At 41.3% G+C, this 15,867-nt stretch overlaps 1 protein-coding gene and 1 non-coding gene across 2 annotated transcripts in view; one reads left to right on the forward strand and one right to left on the reverse strand.

Moving 5' to 3' along the window:
- The first annotated feature begins 1,101 nt into the window (after positions 1-1,101).
- tut4 (terminal uridylyl transferase 4) overlaps positions 1,102-15,867 on the forward strand; it is a 36,765-nt gene continuing 21,999 nt past the window's right edge. The window contains exons 1-7 of the mRNA XM_042335972.1: positions 1,102-1,199; positions 5,133-5,275; positions 6,732-7,501; positions 11,272-11,435; positions 13,505-13,621; positions 13,867-14,044; positions 15,389-15,477. Coding sequence (XP_042191906.1) covers positions 6,868-7,501; positions 11,272-11,435; positions 13,505-13,621; positions 13,867-14,044; positions 15,389-15,477 — 1,182 coding nt within the window. The 5' untranslated portion in view covers positions 1,102-1,199; positions 5,133-5,275; positions 6,732-6,867. The remainder of the gene's footprint in view (positions 1,200-5,132; positions 5,276-6,731; positions 7,502-11,271; positions 11,436-13,504; positions 13,622-13,866; positions 14,045-15,388; positions 15,478-15,867) is intronic.
- On the reverse strand, positions 3,320-3,391 carry trnaa-agc. Its single transcript has one exon. It is a non-coding gene; the product is annotated as a tRNA-Ala (tRNA).

Consider the following 15,867-nt stretch of genomic DNA (forward strand, 5'->3'; position numbering starts at 1 on the left):
GCTCGGTCCCGGGATCCATTACTGTAAAGCGCTCTGAGACGCCGTCTGGCGTGGAGGGCGTTATATAAATCCAAATTGTTCTTGTAGAACAAGATACGCATCACAGTTTCACAGTCCTGGTAATTTGTGCTGGCATCAGAGCCTTTGGACAGAGAGTTAGGGACAAAAGTGCCATCGAAAACAAGAGACATATTTAAAGCTAATCATACTCCCCTGTGCTGGTGCTCGCTCTACTGTGAGCACAAATCTTATTTCCCTTTGCTGTTTGGCGTTAAACCATACCCCTGTTAAGCGCCCAAGACGTGCTCTATAAATTGTAGGTTGTATGTAAATGTAAATTTGTATTGTATTTCCTCAAAATCCTTTAATGTTTTTTCCTTTGGTGTCAAGCAGTTTATTCCAATTAGAACTGGCCTGCTACTTTTGCTGTTCAACACTGGCCCGCCCTCTGGAACTCCATCCCGCAGTCCCGCTGCCTCGGCGCCTCCCTTGCTTCCTCCAAGACCCATCTCAAGACCCTCCTCTTCAACCGTGCCTTCGGTCACCCTCCTCCCCCCCCCCGCCCTCCATCCTCCGCGATCTCCAACCCCCGGCTCGGGTCCGAAACACTGACTATCCAGCGCCGAGGGACGTCCTCTCGACGTGAAAAGTTCTTTAAACGTGTAATTTTGTTGTTGTCGTCCTTGTTGGCGGCTTTAGATTGATGTCCTGCTGGAGAATAATCTCTGGGGAGACAGTGTATAGTTTGAGACACGACATGTCAAGCGACTGCCAGGATGGTGGAAGGTGAATGGATGGTCCTCGGTCTTCTCTCCCCAGAAAATTCTTGTGGTCTCACAACAACAGAATGGCATCAGTATGGAGCGGCTTTCACATGAACATATGTTCTTATGTTGATATGTTCCCATGTTGATATGTTGATATGTTCTGAGGTCTTCCAGTATCCCACATTGCACCGCGGTTCAGCCCCCGCTGTGCCCCCGCGCGGGGCAGCTCGGGAAGTGTAGTTCACGCCGGCCCGTCTCCCCGGGGCCCCTGTGACGTCAGCGGAAGTCGACGACCGGTGGGGGAGGGAGGCGCATGCGCACGGTGAGCGGCTGGCTGGCGGGCGGGCGGCTGTGCTGTTGGTGCTGATCTCTGGGAGGGTGAATCCCCCGATGGTGGTGGGGAGGGCCGCACAGCGCCGGCCACAGCTGCCGGTAAGATCCCGGGGCCTGGAGACCGCCTCCCCGGCGGGGGCGGGCGGGCGGCTCACACCGCGCCTTCGAGAAGCGTCGAGAGCTGCCCCCCCCCCCTCCCCCCCCCTCCCCATCGCCTCAGTGTCCCTGTGTTTAGGCCATTGGCGGCTTTACAGCGTTGCCCGGACACTACCCGGGGGTGGGGGGTGGGGGGAGGCTCTTGGTTGTGAATCCCAGACCCCAGCCCAGGAACCCCACCCGGGCCGGCGGGGCGGGCGGCGGCCTCCCCCTCCCTCCCTCCCTGTCTGTCTGTCTGTCTGGGGCTTTGGACACTTTAATGAGAAGCCATAGGGAGGAGTGTTTCTGCCTCTTGTTTGTTGTTGTTTATCCCATAAAATTCGGATCCCCCTCTAACCGTCCTGTGATTAACGTGAATCAGGACAATCCCTCTCCCCCCCCTCTCCCCCCCCCCCAGCCCCCCTCTCCCCCCCACCCCCCCGACCACTACCACTTTGGGAACCACTTAAAAGGGTAAATTGTGGATATTATTTTGAGTTTGTGTCCCACGTGGGTGTATGTTGGTGAGACCGGAGACGTGTATGGACTTTTATTCTGTACTTGGTTCCACCCACAAAATACAGTCAATCCACTGCACAGTATATTCCGTGAAGCCCTTTGAGACGCCTCGACGGCATGATAAGGCGCTGTGTCAAATGCAAGGATTTTTGTTATTATTATTATTAGTCTTTCCTCACCCACCGCCAATTCCAATCCCCTACTGCATTTGCTTTTAAAAAGATGTGCTTTGGAATCCCAAACATCAGGGGGATTTTTTTTTGTCTTAATGATGTCGAAGAAGGGGAAAAAATAGCAAAACGAAACTGAAACCTGTTCAAATAAGGGGAAGTGAATGTTGTTGCCACAGCGCGTGTAATTATAGCTGGTGTTGGCCTTGTGCAGCCAGACATTTTTCAGTCCGTTATATACCAGGTTACATGCCAGTTGTGGAGCGGGTTTAATAAATTGTAAAATTCATGTAAATGAGCGCAGGTAATGGTTCTGCACTGTTTTGTATCCATTCTCAGAAATGAGCAACAATATAAAATAAGTCTCTTTGCACTGCAACATATTTGATACCGGACTCGTGGTTTCCCGCAGTTGTAACCAACATGTCCACTCTCTATATATCTGCTGTGGAAAACTGCCTAATGGGGCTATGCTCCCCATCACCCAATGCTGTGTGATGATGCCCATGTTTTTGCGGTTTCTGCAGTATTTTGGTTTGTTTTCATGGTGACCTCTGCTCCACACCAATTTTAGTTCTTTGAGCACTGGTGACCCAAGCAGATGTCAACAGTATGAGTAAAGAACAGTACACATTTGTTAAGTTTAACCTACTGTATTTTGAACAGCTTTGTAACAGATGATGCTCTAAAGGGCGCATTATGTATAGGCTTTGTTTGCTTCTGTTTATGTGGGGGAGAAGAAGGTGATCTTTTATGTTCAGTTTTTTCAAATTTTCTGTTTAAAGTCTGGACTTAGAGGCTATCATGTTTGCTTGGAGTGGTTGTATAGTGGGACAAAGGACTGGTTTGGCTAAACTGTAAGGTATTTAAGCAACCAAGGTTTTGCTCTTAGCATTAGATATCAACATTTACCCACCCTGCCAGCTATATAAATATCATATAGATGATATTTTTCATAAAAAATAACACTGATAGGCGAATAGAGATTCTGTTTGATTGATTTCATTCATCAATTTTTTCACAATCAGCTTGGCCTGCCCCTCAGATTAGATGAGTCTTGCATCAAATGGAGTAGGATTCTATGATTTTACAGTTGCGTTTTGTGTCCAAGCACCATTTGGTAGAGGATCACGAACTTGATTTCTCACCTTCACTGATTTAATAATAATAATCCTTGCATTTGACACAGCGCCTTATCGCATCTTTTAGATGTCTCAAAGAGCTTCACAGAATATACTGTAAAGTGAATTGATTGTATATTTTGTGGGCGAAATGCAGCAGCCAATTGCGCTCAGCAGTGTCCCACAAACAGTCGTGGATTGAGTGACCAAATTATTATTTTTTTCTTGAGGGATTATTATTAGGCGTGTGGAATAAGGAAACTTGCCCAAGGTTTTGCACTGCCGGGAATCGAACCCAGGTCTCTCGCTTGCTAGGCGAGTGCTCTAACCACTGAGCTACAGGACTGTACGATTTGCTGAGCAGTTGTGTAATTTGGATGTTATTACACGGAAGTCAGCTTCCTCCCTCACTAAATCCCCAATAAGGGAATATTTAAAGAGAACTGATGATCAGCTGGTGTTGGACATTCCTAAGCAACTGGCTTGGAGCCCTAGGTTGCCTTCCTAGCCTCTTGGTGACCATTTATGTGAGACCTGAGCAAGTGGAAGAAGAAAATCAATACAGAAGAAGTATTTCCTCTTTCCAAGGTGTGATGACCATCTGTTGGATGTAAAGTTCATTCCAACAGGTGACTGGACCACGTTGAGCACAACTGAATGCAGTCAGACGCATTGGGCAAACATCATACAACTGTCATTTCCTTTTTATGAGTAAAGTGTAGTTTAAAAAGTTAGCAAGCCGCTTAAAGAGTGATGGCCAGAGGTAATGGAGGACATGCTTTTAAAATATTAGTGGATTTATTGGTATTGGCTCTGGATTTTGCTATGGTAGCATTATTTTGTTGTACCTAATTGTTCAACGTGTGTAGTAAAAGACTTGAGCTTTGATTTGCCATGAGAATAGCTGCAATCTGTGAAGAAACTTGGCAGATTAACATGTGTTTTAAGTCTACATTAATCCTGCCAGTAAGGTGCATTGTTTGTAGCCAAAGTTTGACTACTTAATTACGGTTATTTGGAACTCGGTTATACATCACACCAATAATAAAAGGTCCTTTGGGCAACATTAATTTGCAATGAGTAGTCAACTCAGGACCATTAAGCACAAGCCATCTGCATATTTGCAGCTTATGGTTATTATTAAGCACTTTGACATTCATTTACATGAAAGGTACTGTGTTGAGGCAAGTTGTTGTTGGCTCATTTATTGAATATTTATAACGGGGAATGTTCTCTTTTATTAATAGGTTTATATCTATTATATTAAAGTTTATATTGAAGATTGTGAGATCTTTGTGTGTATTGGAAACATGAATAGTGGAGCTTTAATGTTGTCTTTAAGATCCATTAGTTTGATTTCTTTCAAATAAATTAAACTTAGGAGTTTAGTTGTGTAACCATATGGTATGTAAGCACAATATGGTTAAATGGTAACTACTGGTAGCCAACAGCTAGTTGAGGAAATTAGGTGGCAATCCAGGAATGTCGAATGCCGGTGTTCCAATGTGCTGTATGTAAAGCACATGTTGGTGCCTGTATCATTCCATCTGCCCCACCCCTCCCCCCCAAAACAAAGTGCGTACCTAATTTCAAGCATGCTTTAAGGTGGACGTAGTAGCCAGTATTGACATTTTGCAGGTTGACAAGTTTAGTAGATTGCAGTTGTATGTTCTTGTACTGTTCTCCAAACGATGCATTATTTTAGTAATACTATAATTGTACTAATGCTTTTTTTAACCAGGACTAGGAGATCGGTACTGTCAGGGTATGCAGGTGATGTGCAACTGTGAGGGATAGAAATAAGGATTAAAAACAATTTGTCTCTTAAGATTCTTAAGTATAAGTGTCAATTTATTCTAGGAGTGGTGAAGAGTGCTCTATATGATCTCATGGTTCCTCATTGTAGCACTACACCCATTTATGTAAATAGAGAAAAGAAACAATTGGCAGAGGTATAACCCTAGGATTTTATTTTTTTATGGTGCAACAGCGAAACCATGTTTTAAAAAGTGTCTCTCGGTTCTTTTTTTCGATTCTAACTTGAATTCATATACCATGGTTCTAAACATTGTTGTGTTTTATTCTAGGGTTGGCCTACAGTGGTTGATGTGGCCTCAAGAACTACAATGAATTATATTGTTGACCCTGAGCTCAGAAAAGATGGTGGAAAAAGCTACAGGACAAAAATTTGGCTGAGTCAAATGTATCGGAGTCAGGTTTATTAGTGCTGGTAGGTTGCTTCTGTTATAGTCAATCCTCACTACTTCGTTACAGTCGCACCCCTTTCCCCCTAATCGTCACTGATTAAGATTGTCTGCTGATACATTCAACATCGTCTGCAACAAATGTGCTCAGTAGGTTTTCACTTGAAAATATAACCTCAAGTTCTGACCTTAAGAGCCATGAAGCTGATGATTGCAAGATACTTATTGAATGTGACTTACCTTTAATGATGTGGCTGTTCAACAAGTGGTTTGACTGTGGGTGCCACTGTAATCCCAATCACCTTCCAATGAATCTGCAAATTTAAAGAGGTGAGACCCGGAGTAGAAAATATTATGTATCAAACAGCAATTTCATTTGTGTCCGAAGACAAATTGCATCGGATCAACAAGGTGCAACTGCATCATGCTAACTTGCACAATCATAAATGGAGTGATCCATTTGCTGATAACTGTCTTTTGAACCATAACCACATTTTTAATATTTGACTTTGAGGCCAATGTTTTGCTTATGAAATGAATGTGTGTCCAGGATAGCAGGCAGTAAGTGACTGCTCCTCATACTCTATCACTATAATTACAATTGGGCTTTTGCAGATACAACCATGTCGCAGACAATTTTACTATTTCTTTCTGTCCTGCTTTCCTTCAGTCGAAGTGTCTGTTTGTCAGCAAGTCCCTGATCTCTGTTCAGCAAGTCTCATATGCTTATTGTAAAATTAACTGGAGACAGGGATTCTTCCCACTCAGCTCCTGTTAACTCTGGTTGCCAGACAATACCCTCAACGGCAATGGCTAGCAATGCTGTTTTAGTTGGTTGAACTGTGAAAATCATGGACCAAATCCAGATGCAATCAATCCATGCTGCTCAAATATTTAGCTTCTGTAGCTCCATGAAGGAATACTCCCTGATAAGATATACAATGATGTTACGCTTGAGTTTTTGTCTGAATTTATTTTCTTTGTTGCAAAAACTCACTTCATATTGACTAGCCTCCAAATTGAGATTGCCATCTTTGCAGGGTTTCCAAGGTTAGGCACTGGAACATGGTGTTATTTTTCATAGCCTGTATCCCATCACCTCTGCTCTGCTGAAAATAGTAATTCAGAAAGTCAAGCCACTGTGTGGATTTTCTTTTTAAAGCTTGGTGAGTGTGGGGCAATCATGGGGATTGAGTTTTATGAGAAAAGTATCGAGGTAAAATCTAAATGTTTGGAGTCTTGCAGAATTTCTTCAAAGTTTGGTGAACATATTTAATGTTCAGAATGATTTGCTGGAAAGAGAGGTGTCCTTTGAAATTGAAACCTTTGCTCTTTGTGGGATTCTCTCTTGTTCTGAGTTAGTGACAACTGAGTCATTCATTATTATCCACTAAATACAGTAATAGGCTAAGAGGGTGGGTGAATCTATACTCGTGTCAATCATCAAATATTTTATTTCATCTATTTTACTTTGACAAACAGGACCACATCAGACGTTATCTTGTCTGTTCCCTGGGAGGCGGATCGGCATTATTCAGTAATTACGGGACTAATTTTAAAAGAAGGAAAGAAAGCGGGCTTTTCACGGAAGAAAACTAAATTCCTTCGAGCTGTAGAAATGGAAGACAGTAAAAACATTAAGGATGACATGTACGAATCCAGAAAACCTTCCCGCTTTGTCCGTGGCGAAGGAAAGGATATAACAGTTACTGTGCACAATGAGGTTGAACAGAATCCTTCCAGGAATCAAAACGAAGGAGCGATTCGAGATACTGGGAAAAATGTTTCAAACTGGAATAATAAAAAGTCAAAATGGAATGAAGAAGCAATAGAAAGAAGGAATGCTGAGAAAACTGCAGAAATAAAATGTAGTGGGAGTGGCAAACTGGACGTGCCAAACTATGCGACCAGTTCAAGGTACTCTGGAGTGCAGAGTATACATGCACAAGAACAAGGTCGCGGCAAAGCAAGCCGGCCGTCTGGTGGCATAGCGTCAATGGAGAAAACAAAACACAAGCAAGTTAAAGTGCAGCAGCAGGCTCTGGGGAAATCTGCAAACTCCCACACTGGCAGCGCTACAAAGGGCATGAATGAAAAGGATTGTTCACCTACAAAACCAAAGGCAGAGGTGAAAACGGATTGCATTGCTCAGCCAAGCAAGTCCCCCATGCATACAAATGGGAAAGACAGCATTCTGCCAGGGAAAGCTGTGCAAGATGTTAAAGACATGGGAAAGAAGCAAGACACTCCTGGTAAGGATTATTCTGGAATTCTATTTAATTTTAATGTTAAGGGAGTTATTTGGCTGTAAAATCACAAGTAATAGCAGCTCACTAAGGAAATATGAAGTGGTGTTTTCAATATCCACTGAAAATGTTCCTATCAGAACAATGTTCTGATGTTCATTGATGTCAAAGTAGGTTCTTCAAAATAACTGGTGTAAACAGTAATAGGAAAATGTTTATGAGCAAAGGCCTATTTGTTCAGTGATCACTCACACCATTGCTGCTGAAGGGCATGTGCCTGTGGTACCAGTTCCTAGTTTGAGAACCGGTTCAATGATGAAACCTGGTATTGTGTGAAGTGGGTAACGTTCAAGATTGAATCAGATTTTAAACGAACAGCCAAGGAGACTGGAAAGACTGCAGTCCTTTCAGGACTGGAGCTCGGATTGGATTTCAGCCGACTGATGGCAAGCTGAAACTTTCTGTGTTTCTCTTTCCACAAAGAGCCTTGTTACCCATAAACTGATAGGCTTACTAGGCTACTCAAACACAGACTGGACACTGATTGAAGATGTTTTACAGTCAAGTTCCACTTTTCTTCTCTCTCCCCCACCCCCTTCCCCACAACAAGTTCTTTTTTCAGTTGATTGCACCTGGATTACATTGTCAGTCAAGTTTTGATTTGAAGTTGATAACATTTAGGAGCTGCAAAAATTATCGCTGTCGCGCATAATAATCCAAGTAAGGTTCATTGAGGATGTGCCATAGCAAACCATTTGAATAAAAAAAACACAAGTGGGAGTCATTTGTTTGAACCCTCGTGAGTGAGAGAATCTGTATTGTAGTTGTGCTGTAAATTGTTCTATTTACATTACAATAACAACAACTTGGATTTATATAGCGCCCTCCACGCCGGACATTACTAACCATTGGCAGCTTGGAGCTCCAAGTTGTAAAATTATAGGAGCCAAGTCTTTTTTTTAAAAAATTGGCCTCTGATGAAGTGCTTTGGCCAAGTGCCAGGGGCAAACATGTTGAGTGTTTTCTCAAGGAACTTGTAACAACTGAATTTCTTTTTTTTGGTGTGACAAATCAGAAATGTAGTTTCCTCAATAACAAAAAGAAGTGGCTCTAATTGAGTCCAGAACAGCACAACTTGAAAAGTTAGATGGTTAAATTAGGGCAGTGTGGATACTGAGACAGCAGCTCAGACAGCAGTGTTTGAGCTGCATTGGATTGTTTGGAAATTAGTGTCTTGGGTTCTGAACTGAGAAACGACTGGGTATTGGAATGGCACTGGTATTATCTCTGTTGACTCAGCAATTTCCAAGTGACATCCACCCTCGCCTCAACCAACTGGTCTTTGAGATATCATTTAACATGTAGTCTCGTCATACCTACTGTCACTCACATTATCAGAGCACCTCTGATGTGAGCAGATGTGTGTGGGGGTGGGGAGAATCAGCCAGACTCCTTGCACCTGATCACGACCTATTATTCTTGCCGCAGAAAACGTATGTATGGATTTCCCTCCTGGGGGGGAAGAGAAGCTCATTATTTAGCTTTATTCTTGGGTGAGGTAAGGGAAGGTGATTGGAATATCCTGAAAGATGTATATTTATTTGAGTATTTCTGGGAGCAATAGCCTGGGTGGTGTATTCATTCAATTCCCTTGCACTTTGGGGAGGGATGGGGGGGGGAATTAACTCTTCCTAACCAAAGCAGTCTTACCATTGAAATCATTAATATCACTTATAAGAAGTAAAATGTAATAATACAAGAAGTAAAAGCATTTGTTTTTGTGTAAGTATTTTGTAAGGAGATTTCTCCTTCAAGTTACGTAAACAACAAATAATCAGTAAATGAAAAGCATTCAGTAATCGAGGATCGTTCAAGCTTTCCTCTGCACATGAGTCAGTATCTATTCACATTAGTTTTAATGAAAATTTAATGAACTTTCGAAGACTTGTTTTTTGAAATACATTTGATCTTCTCAGCGATAGTGAAATAAGATAACTTATGATTAACGTAACAAAATGAGAGATTGAGGTTGAACTGCAGCCCTCTATGTAACAATTGTCCTCTATGCAGTGAATCACGGGATTGGGATCCTCTTAAGTAACAGGAAGAGAAAGTTCAGGTTTGTTCAAGATTGAAAGGCATTTACCTACGACTGTAAAGTTGTAAAATTCCCTTATCTTAAAATATTCCTTACAAAAGACAGTTCCACATTTTTAACAGTATTGAGATTTTTTTACAATTGTATTTAGATATTTCAGAGATTTGGGATGTCCTCCCGACATGAGGAGGCGCTTCTATAAATGTAATTTGGTTGTTGTTGTGTAGATATGAATCACCTTTCAACCAAGTAACTGGGTTCATGCCATTTTAATTCCAGTTAGTCTGTGTGCAGGCATTTCAGAATGGGTGAGGTTTTAGCAAATTACCATGACTGTGTGGTGAATAAATAAGGAACAATATCCGTGTATGGCACTGATTCCTGTAGCTCAGTGGTTAGAACACTCGCTTTGCAAGCGAGAGACCCGGGTTTGATTCCCGGCGGGGCGAAAGCTTAGGCAAGTTTCCGTACTCCACACGTCTGATAATATTCCCTCAAAAAAAGATTACTTCAATCCACCACTGTTTTTGGGACGCTGCTGTGCGCAATCGGCTGCCATGTTTTGCCCACAAATACAATACACTTTACAGTATATTCTGTGAAGCGCTTTGAGACATCTGGAAGACCTGAAAAGCGCTATATCAAATGCAAGTATTATTATATAAATACTTACATAAATCATACAGCAACTAGTCTGTGCTGGTGTTTATACTCCATACTTGTGTGTAAAATGTTTACCAAGGTATCTGACTGTTAAGGAATAAAGCTTTGAAGCTCCAAATCCATTCAGGCCATTATTTCCTGGCCTTCACTGGGAAATCCTGTTTTTCCTTTACCTGTCTGTGAGCTGCCCATTGAAGCTCAATGCAGTCTTGTGTGCATTTTCTGGTTGTTGGGCCCAGGCACGTTCTGCTCTCCGGCGTTCTGCTGCTAAACTGACTGTTCTTAGTTGAGTCTTTTAGGTTTTAATGCTATATTGAAGCGAGTGGCTCCCCTACTTTAAGGCTGTTGACCACAAGTTAACAAAAATATTTTAAAATGTTTAATTTCCACTCAGTAAAAGCTCCCAAGTATATACTAATCTCTGTCTGCTTCTCGAGCCCACTGCACGACCCTCACCCTACTATCCCCACCATCGTGGCCGAGATTTAAAATTTTATGCCTCTAACCTAAGGAACTCACTTCATCACTTCAACCCTTCCGTCTCTCCCCCTCCATCTTAGAACTTCGTATTTAAATTACGATTGGAGCCATTGGGGAGTGTTGACTCAGGGAAGTGTTCAAAAGGAAACAGACAGCTTGAAAAATAATACAGAAAAAAAACTCCCAACAGTTATTGAGAACCTGTTGGACTGAATGATATTGTACGTCTGTCAATCTCCACTGCTTATCTTGATTGCTGCCAGACGTTTCACAGTGTCACTTTACAGCCTGCCACAAAGGTGACTTCGGTCCGACTCCAGCTTTGCATAAAATTCTGATCTGTTTCTTTCACAAAGGAAATGTTTATTTTGATATTTTTGGTGACTTTAAACTCTCAGGGACTCGATACCGCACCAAAAGAGGCAATACAGTCATTGCAAATATGATCCAATCTAGGGCATCGTGACATTCATTTTCAGGGAAACAATAAAGCGTTTTTAAATCTCTATTAAACTGAAGTTTGTAATATTTGCAGGGAAAGAGACCAACACAGGTGCACATGAAGGACATCCTTCAGAGCGAGATGACCTGGAGAGTACACCAGTGATTGATGAGTCGACAATGACAGCGGAACAACAGCTCGGGCTGAAACAAGCAGAGGAAAGATTGGGGAGGGACCACATCTCTCGTTTGGAAAAGGTCGGGTTTAAATCATCCTTCACTTTCAAAATAAATCTTGAATAAATGCAAGTCACTTATGTTGTAACTGTGAACAATAAAATACTGATTGTTTCTTCTCAGATTAGGGAACCTATTTTCTGGATTTATGATAATAATAATCCTTGCATTTGATATAGCGCTTTTCACGTCTTCTCAACGTCTCAAAGCGCTTCATAGAATATGCTGTAAAGTGAATTGACTGTATATTTGTGGGCGAAACGTGGCAGCCAATTACACACAGCAGCGTCTCACAAACAGTCGTGGATTGAAAATGACCAATTTATTATTGAGTTTTTTGGAGGGATTATTATTAGGCTCTGTGTGGGGTAAGGATTTATTTGAAGCAATTGTTTGCTCTCCACAAGCAAGGATTTATTTGAAAACCAATTGTATTTTTAATTTGACATAGTTGTTGGTATAATGGAACAAATCTTGTGCTTTTATTGTTTTTACTATGAACAAGCTGTCAAATGAGAGTAGATTTGTTGGGTGGGGAGAAGTTGAAAATCAATGTGAATTCCATGCCTTTTATTTCCTTGAATATGAGTTTATCAGATAAGTGTAAATGGTGAACAAAGATACAAAATACCTTGCATGTGGGGACAATGACTGGGTGACTATTGCAGTAGTGATCTTTAGAATTCTACAACTGATTGAAGAGTAATGAGAAAAATCTTTAAGGCTGTCAGCCGTTCTCTTATTTTCAATGACTTAAGCAACTCAAAGCCAACAAGGTTTAAAGCAAGTCCAGAGGTACTTACCTGCTAGATATAATTCCCCTGACCACTCTCTATGTCAGAACTTTGGTCCCTTTGTGCCAGTCAATTTCTTGAAACATTGCATAATTCTCAAAACTTAAACAGTGGAAGAATATTGAAGGGAATCTGTGATCGATTATTGAAGATTTCTTTAGATTGCCAACAATTGATTCAGCAATTTCAGTTTCCCCACTGCATGAGTTTTTCCAAGGAACTATAAAAGCCTGACAGGTAGAAATTGTGATTTTCCATTTTATATTGAACTTGTAAATTACTTTATGTCCCTAGGTTTATCAGCCAGACAATAGATATTGACAATAGCATATACAACAGCAACAACAAGATTACATTTGTAGAGCGCCTTTCACGTCGGGAGGATGTCCCAAGGCGCTGGACAGTGTACAGCATTTCAGACACAAGCTGGGGTCAGGAGGGGTAAGGGAGGGGAGGGGTAGCGGGTGGTGGCCGATGGCATGGTCGAAGAGGAGGGTCTTGAGGTGGGACTTGAAGGAGGCTAAGGAGGGGGCGAAGCGGAGTGACTGGGGATGGAATTCCAGAGGTTGGGGGCAGAGTGGCTGAAGGCTCTTACGCCAATGGTGGGGCGGGTGGGTCAGGAGACGTGGAGCAGCCAGAGCCGGCTGAGCGGAGGGAGCAGGTGGGTTGGTAGGGGTTTAGGAGGTCGCAGAGGTAGGGTGGGGCGAGGCCATGGAGGGCTTTGTATGTGAGGACCAGGATCTTGAACTGGATCATATATAGATCACATAATGCAAGGTTTTAACTGTTGCAATATCAGGTGTATATTTTTCCTCTTAAAATGAGAATTGCCTTTATCCAATAAAAAACTTGTCTTAACTTATTTTCTTTTAATCGATTGCAGAATTTGTATCTTCTGGTAATTGCAAGCACCGATCCTTTATGTTACAATTTATTCAAAGGATGTGAGTGGTGTTTTCACTGTTCACAGGATTGATAGTTTCCGTGTGTTAAATCAAACTTCATAATTCATACATGTGAAATAACACAACACTTGGCAACAACACATAATATTCTAAAATACATAGAGATGCACTTAAAATTTCACATGTCCATAGAATAAACAGGGAAGTACGCCAATCTTGAATTTCAGGGATTCTTTCTCTTGATAATTAGAATTCAGAAGAATCTTCATCTTTCATGTGAATCTTAAGTCTTTTACTTGACTCGCCATCACCTGCACACTCTCTTCTATGTACAAGAAGTTCATGATTATCTCAAGTTGTCACTGAATTTTTGTTTCTTTGTCCTTTATAGCGTTCAACGGAATATCCTTCGTGCCAGTACCTATGCAAACTTTGCCTAGTTCACATTGAAAATATCCAGGGAGCTCATAAGCATATAAAAGAAAAGAGGCACAAGAAAAATATTACAGTAAGTTCAGTTTCATTTCTACCTTTTTTATTTTTGCCTCTGGCACCAAGTCTTTATTAAATAGTTTCTAATTGAGTGACATTTTTAAATCCTACGCATAAAAATGTTCCTATCAAATAAAGAACTTTATCCATTCTGTTAATGGAACCCTTATAAAGTGAACCTCTTTGTTTTATTGGCAGTGCAGAAAGAGATATAGATCTTCAAAGTGCAATGTATTGATTGTTCTTATTTTCCACCTTAAGGAAAAACAAGAAGAGAATGAACTCCGTAGTCTAAAACCTCCATCTCCTGCCCAGTTGGCTGCGTTGAACTCTGCTGTATTACAAACTGCTCAGGTACAAGGCATTTCCGAGGAGGATTTCCAAGTACGGCAAGAAATTGTGAATGAGATGGAAGAAATCATACAACGCCATTTGCTAGGTTGGATTTTCTTTTATTTAAAAAAAAGTTTCTCAGTTGAATTCCGTCTGTAAAACATTCCCAATGACTCAGCAAAATGTTTGTTTTGTATTATGCTGAAACTTAATTCTAAGCACATTGATTTTTACTGATTTAACTCGTGCACTATTCTGCGCCAAATCAAATTTAATCCCATCAATTTCTCTAGACAGACAAAAGACCATTACCATGAACCCGTACCTTTGCCAGAGTAGAAGTTAGCCTAGAAGTGAACTTAGCCTTTCAAACATCATTAGTCTAACTTTGAGACATCACTGCCTGATACATGAGATCTGCAAATCCTGGCTGAGCATGGAAATTCAAACCTCTCTGCCAACCAATTGCTGTGTGCAGTTTGCCACTACTTGATCTTGGAAAAGGCCCAAAAGCACTCTGAAACAACATGCCTGGCAGCAGGAAGGGTCTACATATCAATAGCCCCCACCACCTTGATATCTCTAACCTGTTCCCACTCTGATGTAGTCTCAAGTTACTGTACGTATTCACCAAAAGTGGATTCAAAGTTTGGTGAGAGAAGCAGGAGGGCCACAGTAGGACATTAGGTCAGATGATAGGGCTTGAGCGTTGTCTTGTCTGCAGAGTAGTTCTGTGTTTATGTTGGTAGCCTGATATTATTAAAATCACTTAACATGCCTTTTGAAATTGCCTAAAAGTCTCCCTGAACGTAATTCATGAAAGTTTTAAATGATTTAATCACGCATTCCTCTTCCTTCTCTCTCCCCCCCCCCCCCCCATAATTAAATAGATCTCAGTTGTGTTTCAATATGTATGGAAGGGGCATAAGAGTGGGGGACCTGAGAACAATATAAGTATACTCAATCTTCTGCATACCTCCACACCTGTAAGATTGTAGAAAGTGTGTATTGTAGCTGATAGTATGTAGGTCAGTAATTTAGTTAATTCTGCTTTCCCTAGAATGTAAACTTCTGTGTGATAGCCGTGTACTGAAGCATCCACGAATTATAAAATCCGAAAGGCAGATTATAAGTGTGTCAATCGACTTACATATGCATATCACTTTGTGCAGAAATGCTTGGTTTCACAGACGCATTTGTTTGCATAACACCATGTGAAACTGAAGTCAGTCACAAGGCAAGGCAGTATTTGGCCATTTCAGGCAGTGTGATATCATATGTCTATGCTTCCAATTCTGGCGTGACATATCAGCAACAGGGTTTGTCATCAGATTTGATCTGTCCATATGCCTTTGGCTATGTACAGCACAGAGGGTTTTTGATGCACTACATCTATGCCTTCTAAAAGACAAGGGGAATCTGTTCTGATCTTTGCTGCTTTTTTTTATAGATTGCTCATTGAGGCTGTATGGCTCTTGTCTCACAAGGCTGGCTTTCAAAACTAGTGACATCAACATTGATGTAATATTCCCTTCCCATGTAAGTAATATGCAATACAGTACAAAAGTAAATCAAAATGTGATTATTTTATTGACTATTATTATACATGCACAAGTTGGACAAATGTCAGATTGTAGTTGCTTCGAGGTTAAAGTATTTTTAATATGCCTTACATTCATCTGGATTCCAGTACATTCACTGAACAAGTAAGTATAGCCACCATTGATTTGATAGTCAAAGAGTAGTCAATACAGGTCTTGTGTACTGCAGTTTAGCAGTTAGAGCACTCGCCTCTCAAGCGACAAGACCTGGATTTGATTCCTGGCAGACCGAAACATTGGGAAGTTTCCTCACTCCATTTGAGTGGAGTGGTTGAAAAATTTAATGATCATTTTGCTGAGTCTATTTTCCATCTTTAATGATTTTGGT

The sequence above is a fragment of the Callorhinchus milii genome, unplaced genomic scaffold (genome assembly GCF_018977255.1).
Source record: "Callorhinchus milii isolate IMCB2004 unplaced genomic scaffold, IMCB_Cmil_1.0 Scaffold5, whole genome shotgun sequence".
NCBI lineage: Eukaryota > Metazoa > Chordata > Chondrichthyes > Chimaeriformes > Callorhinchidae > Callorhinchus > Callorhinchus milii.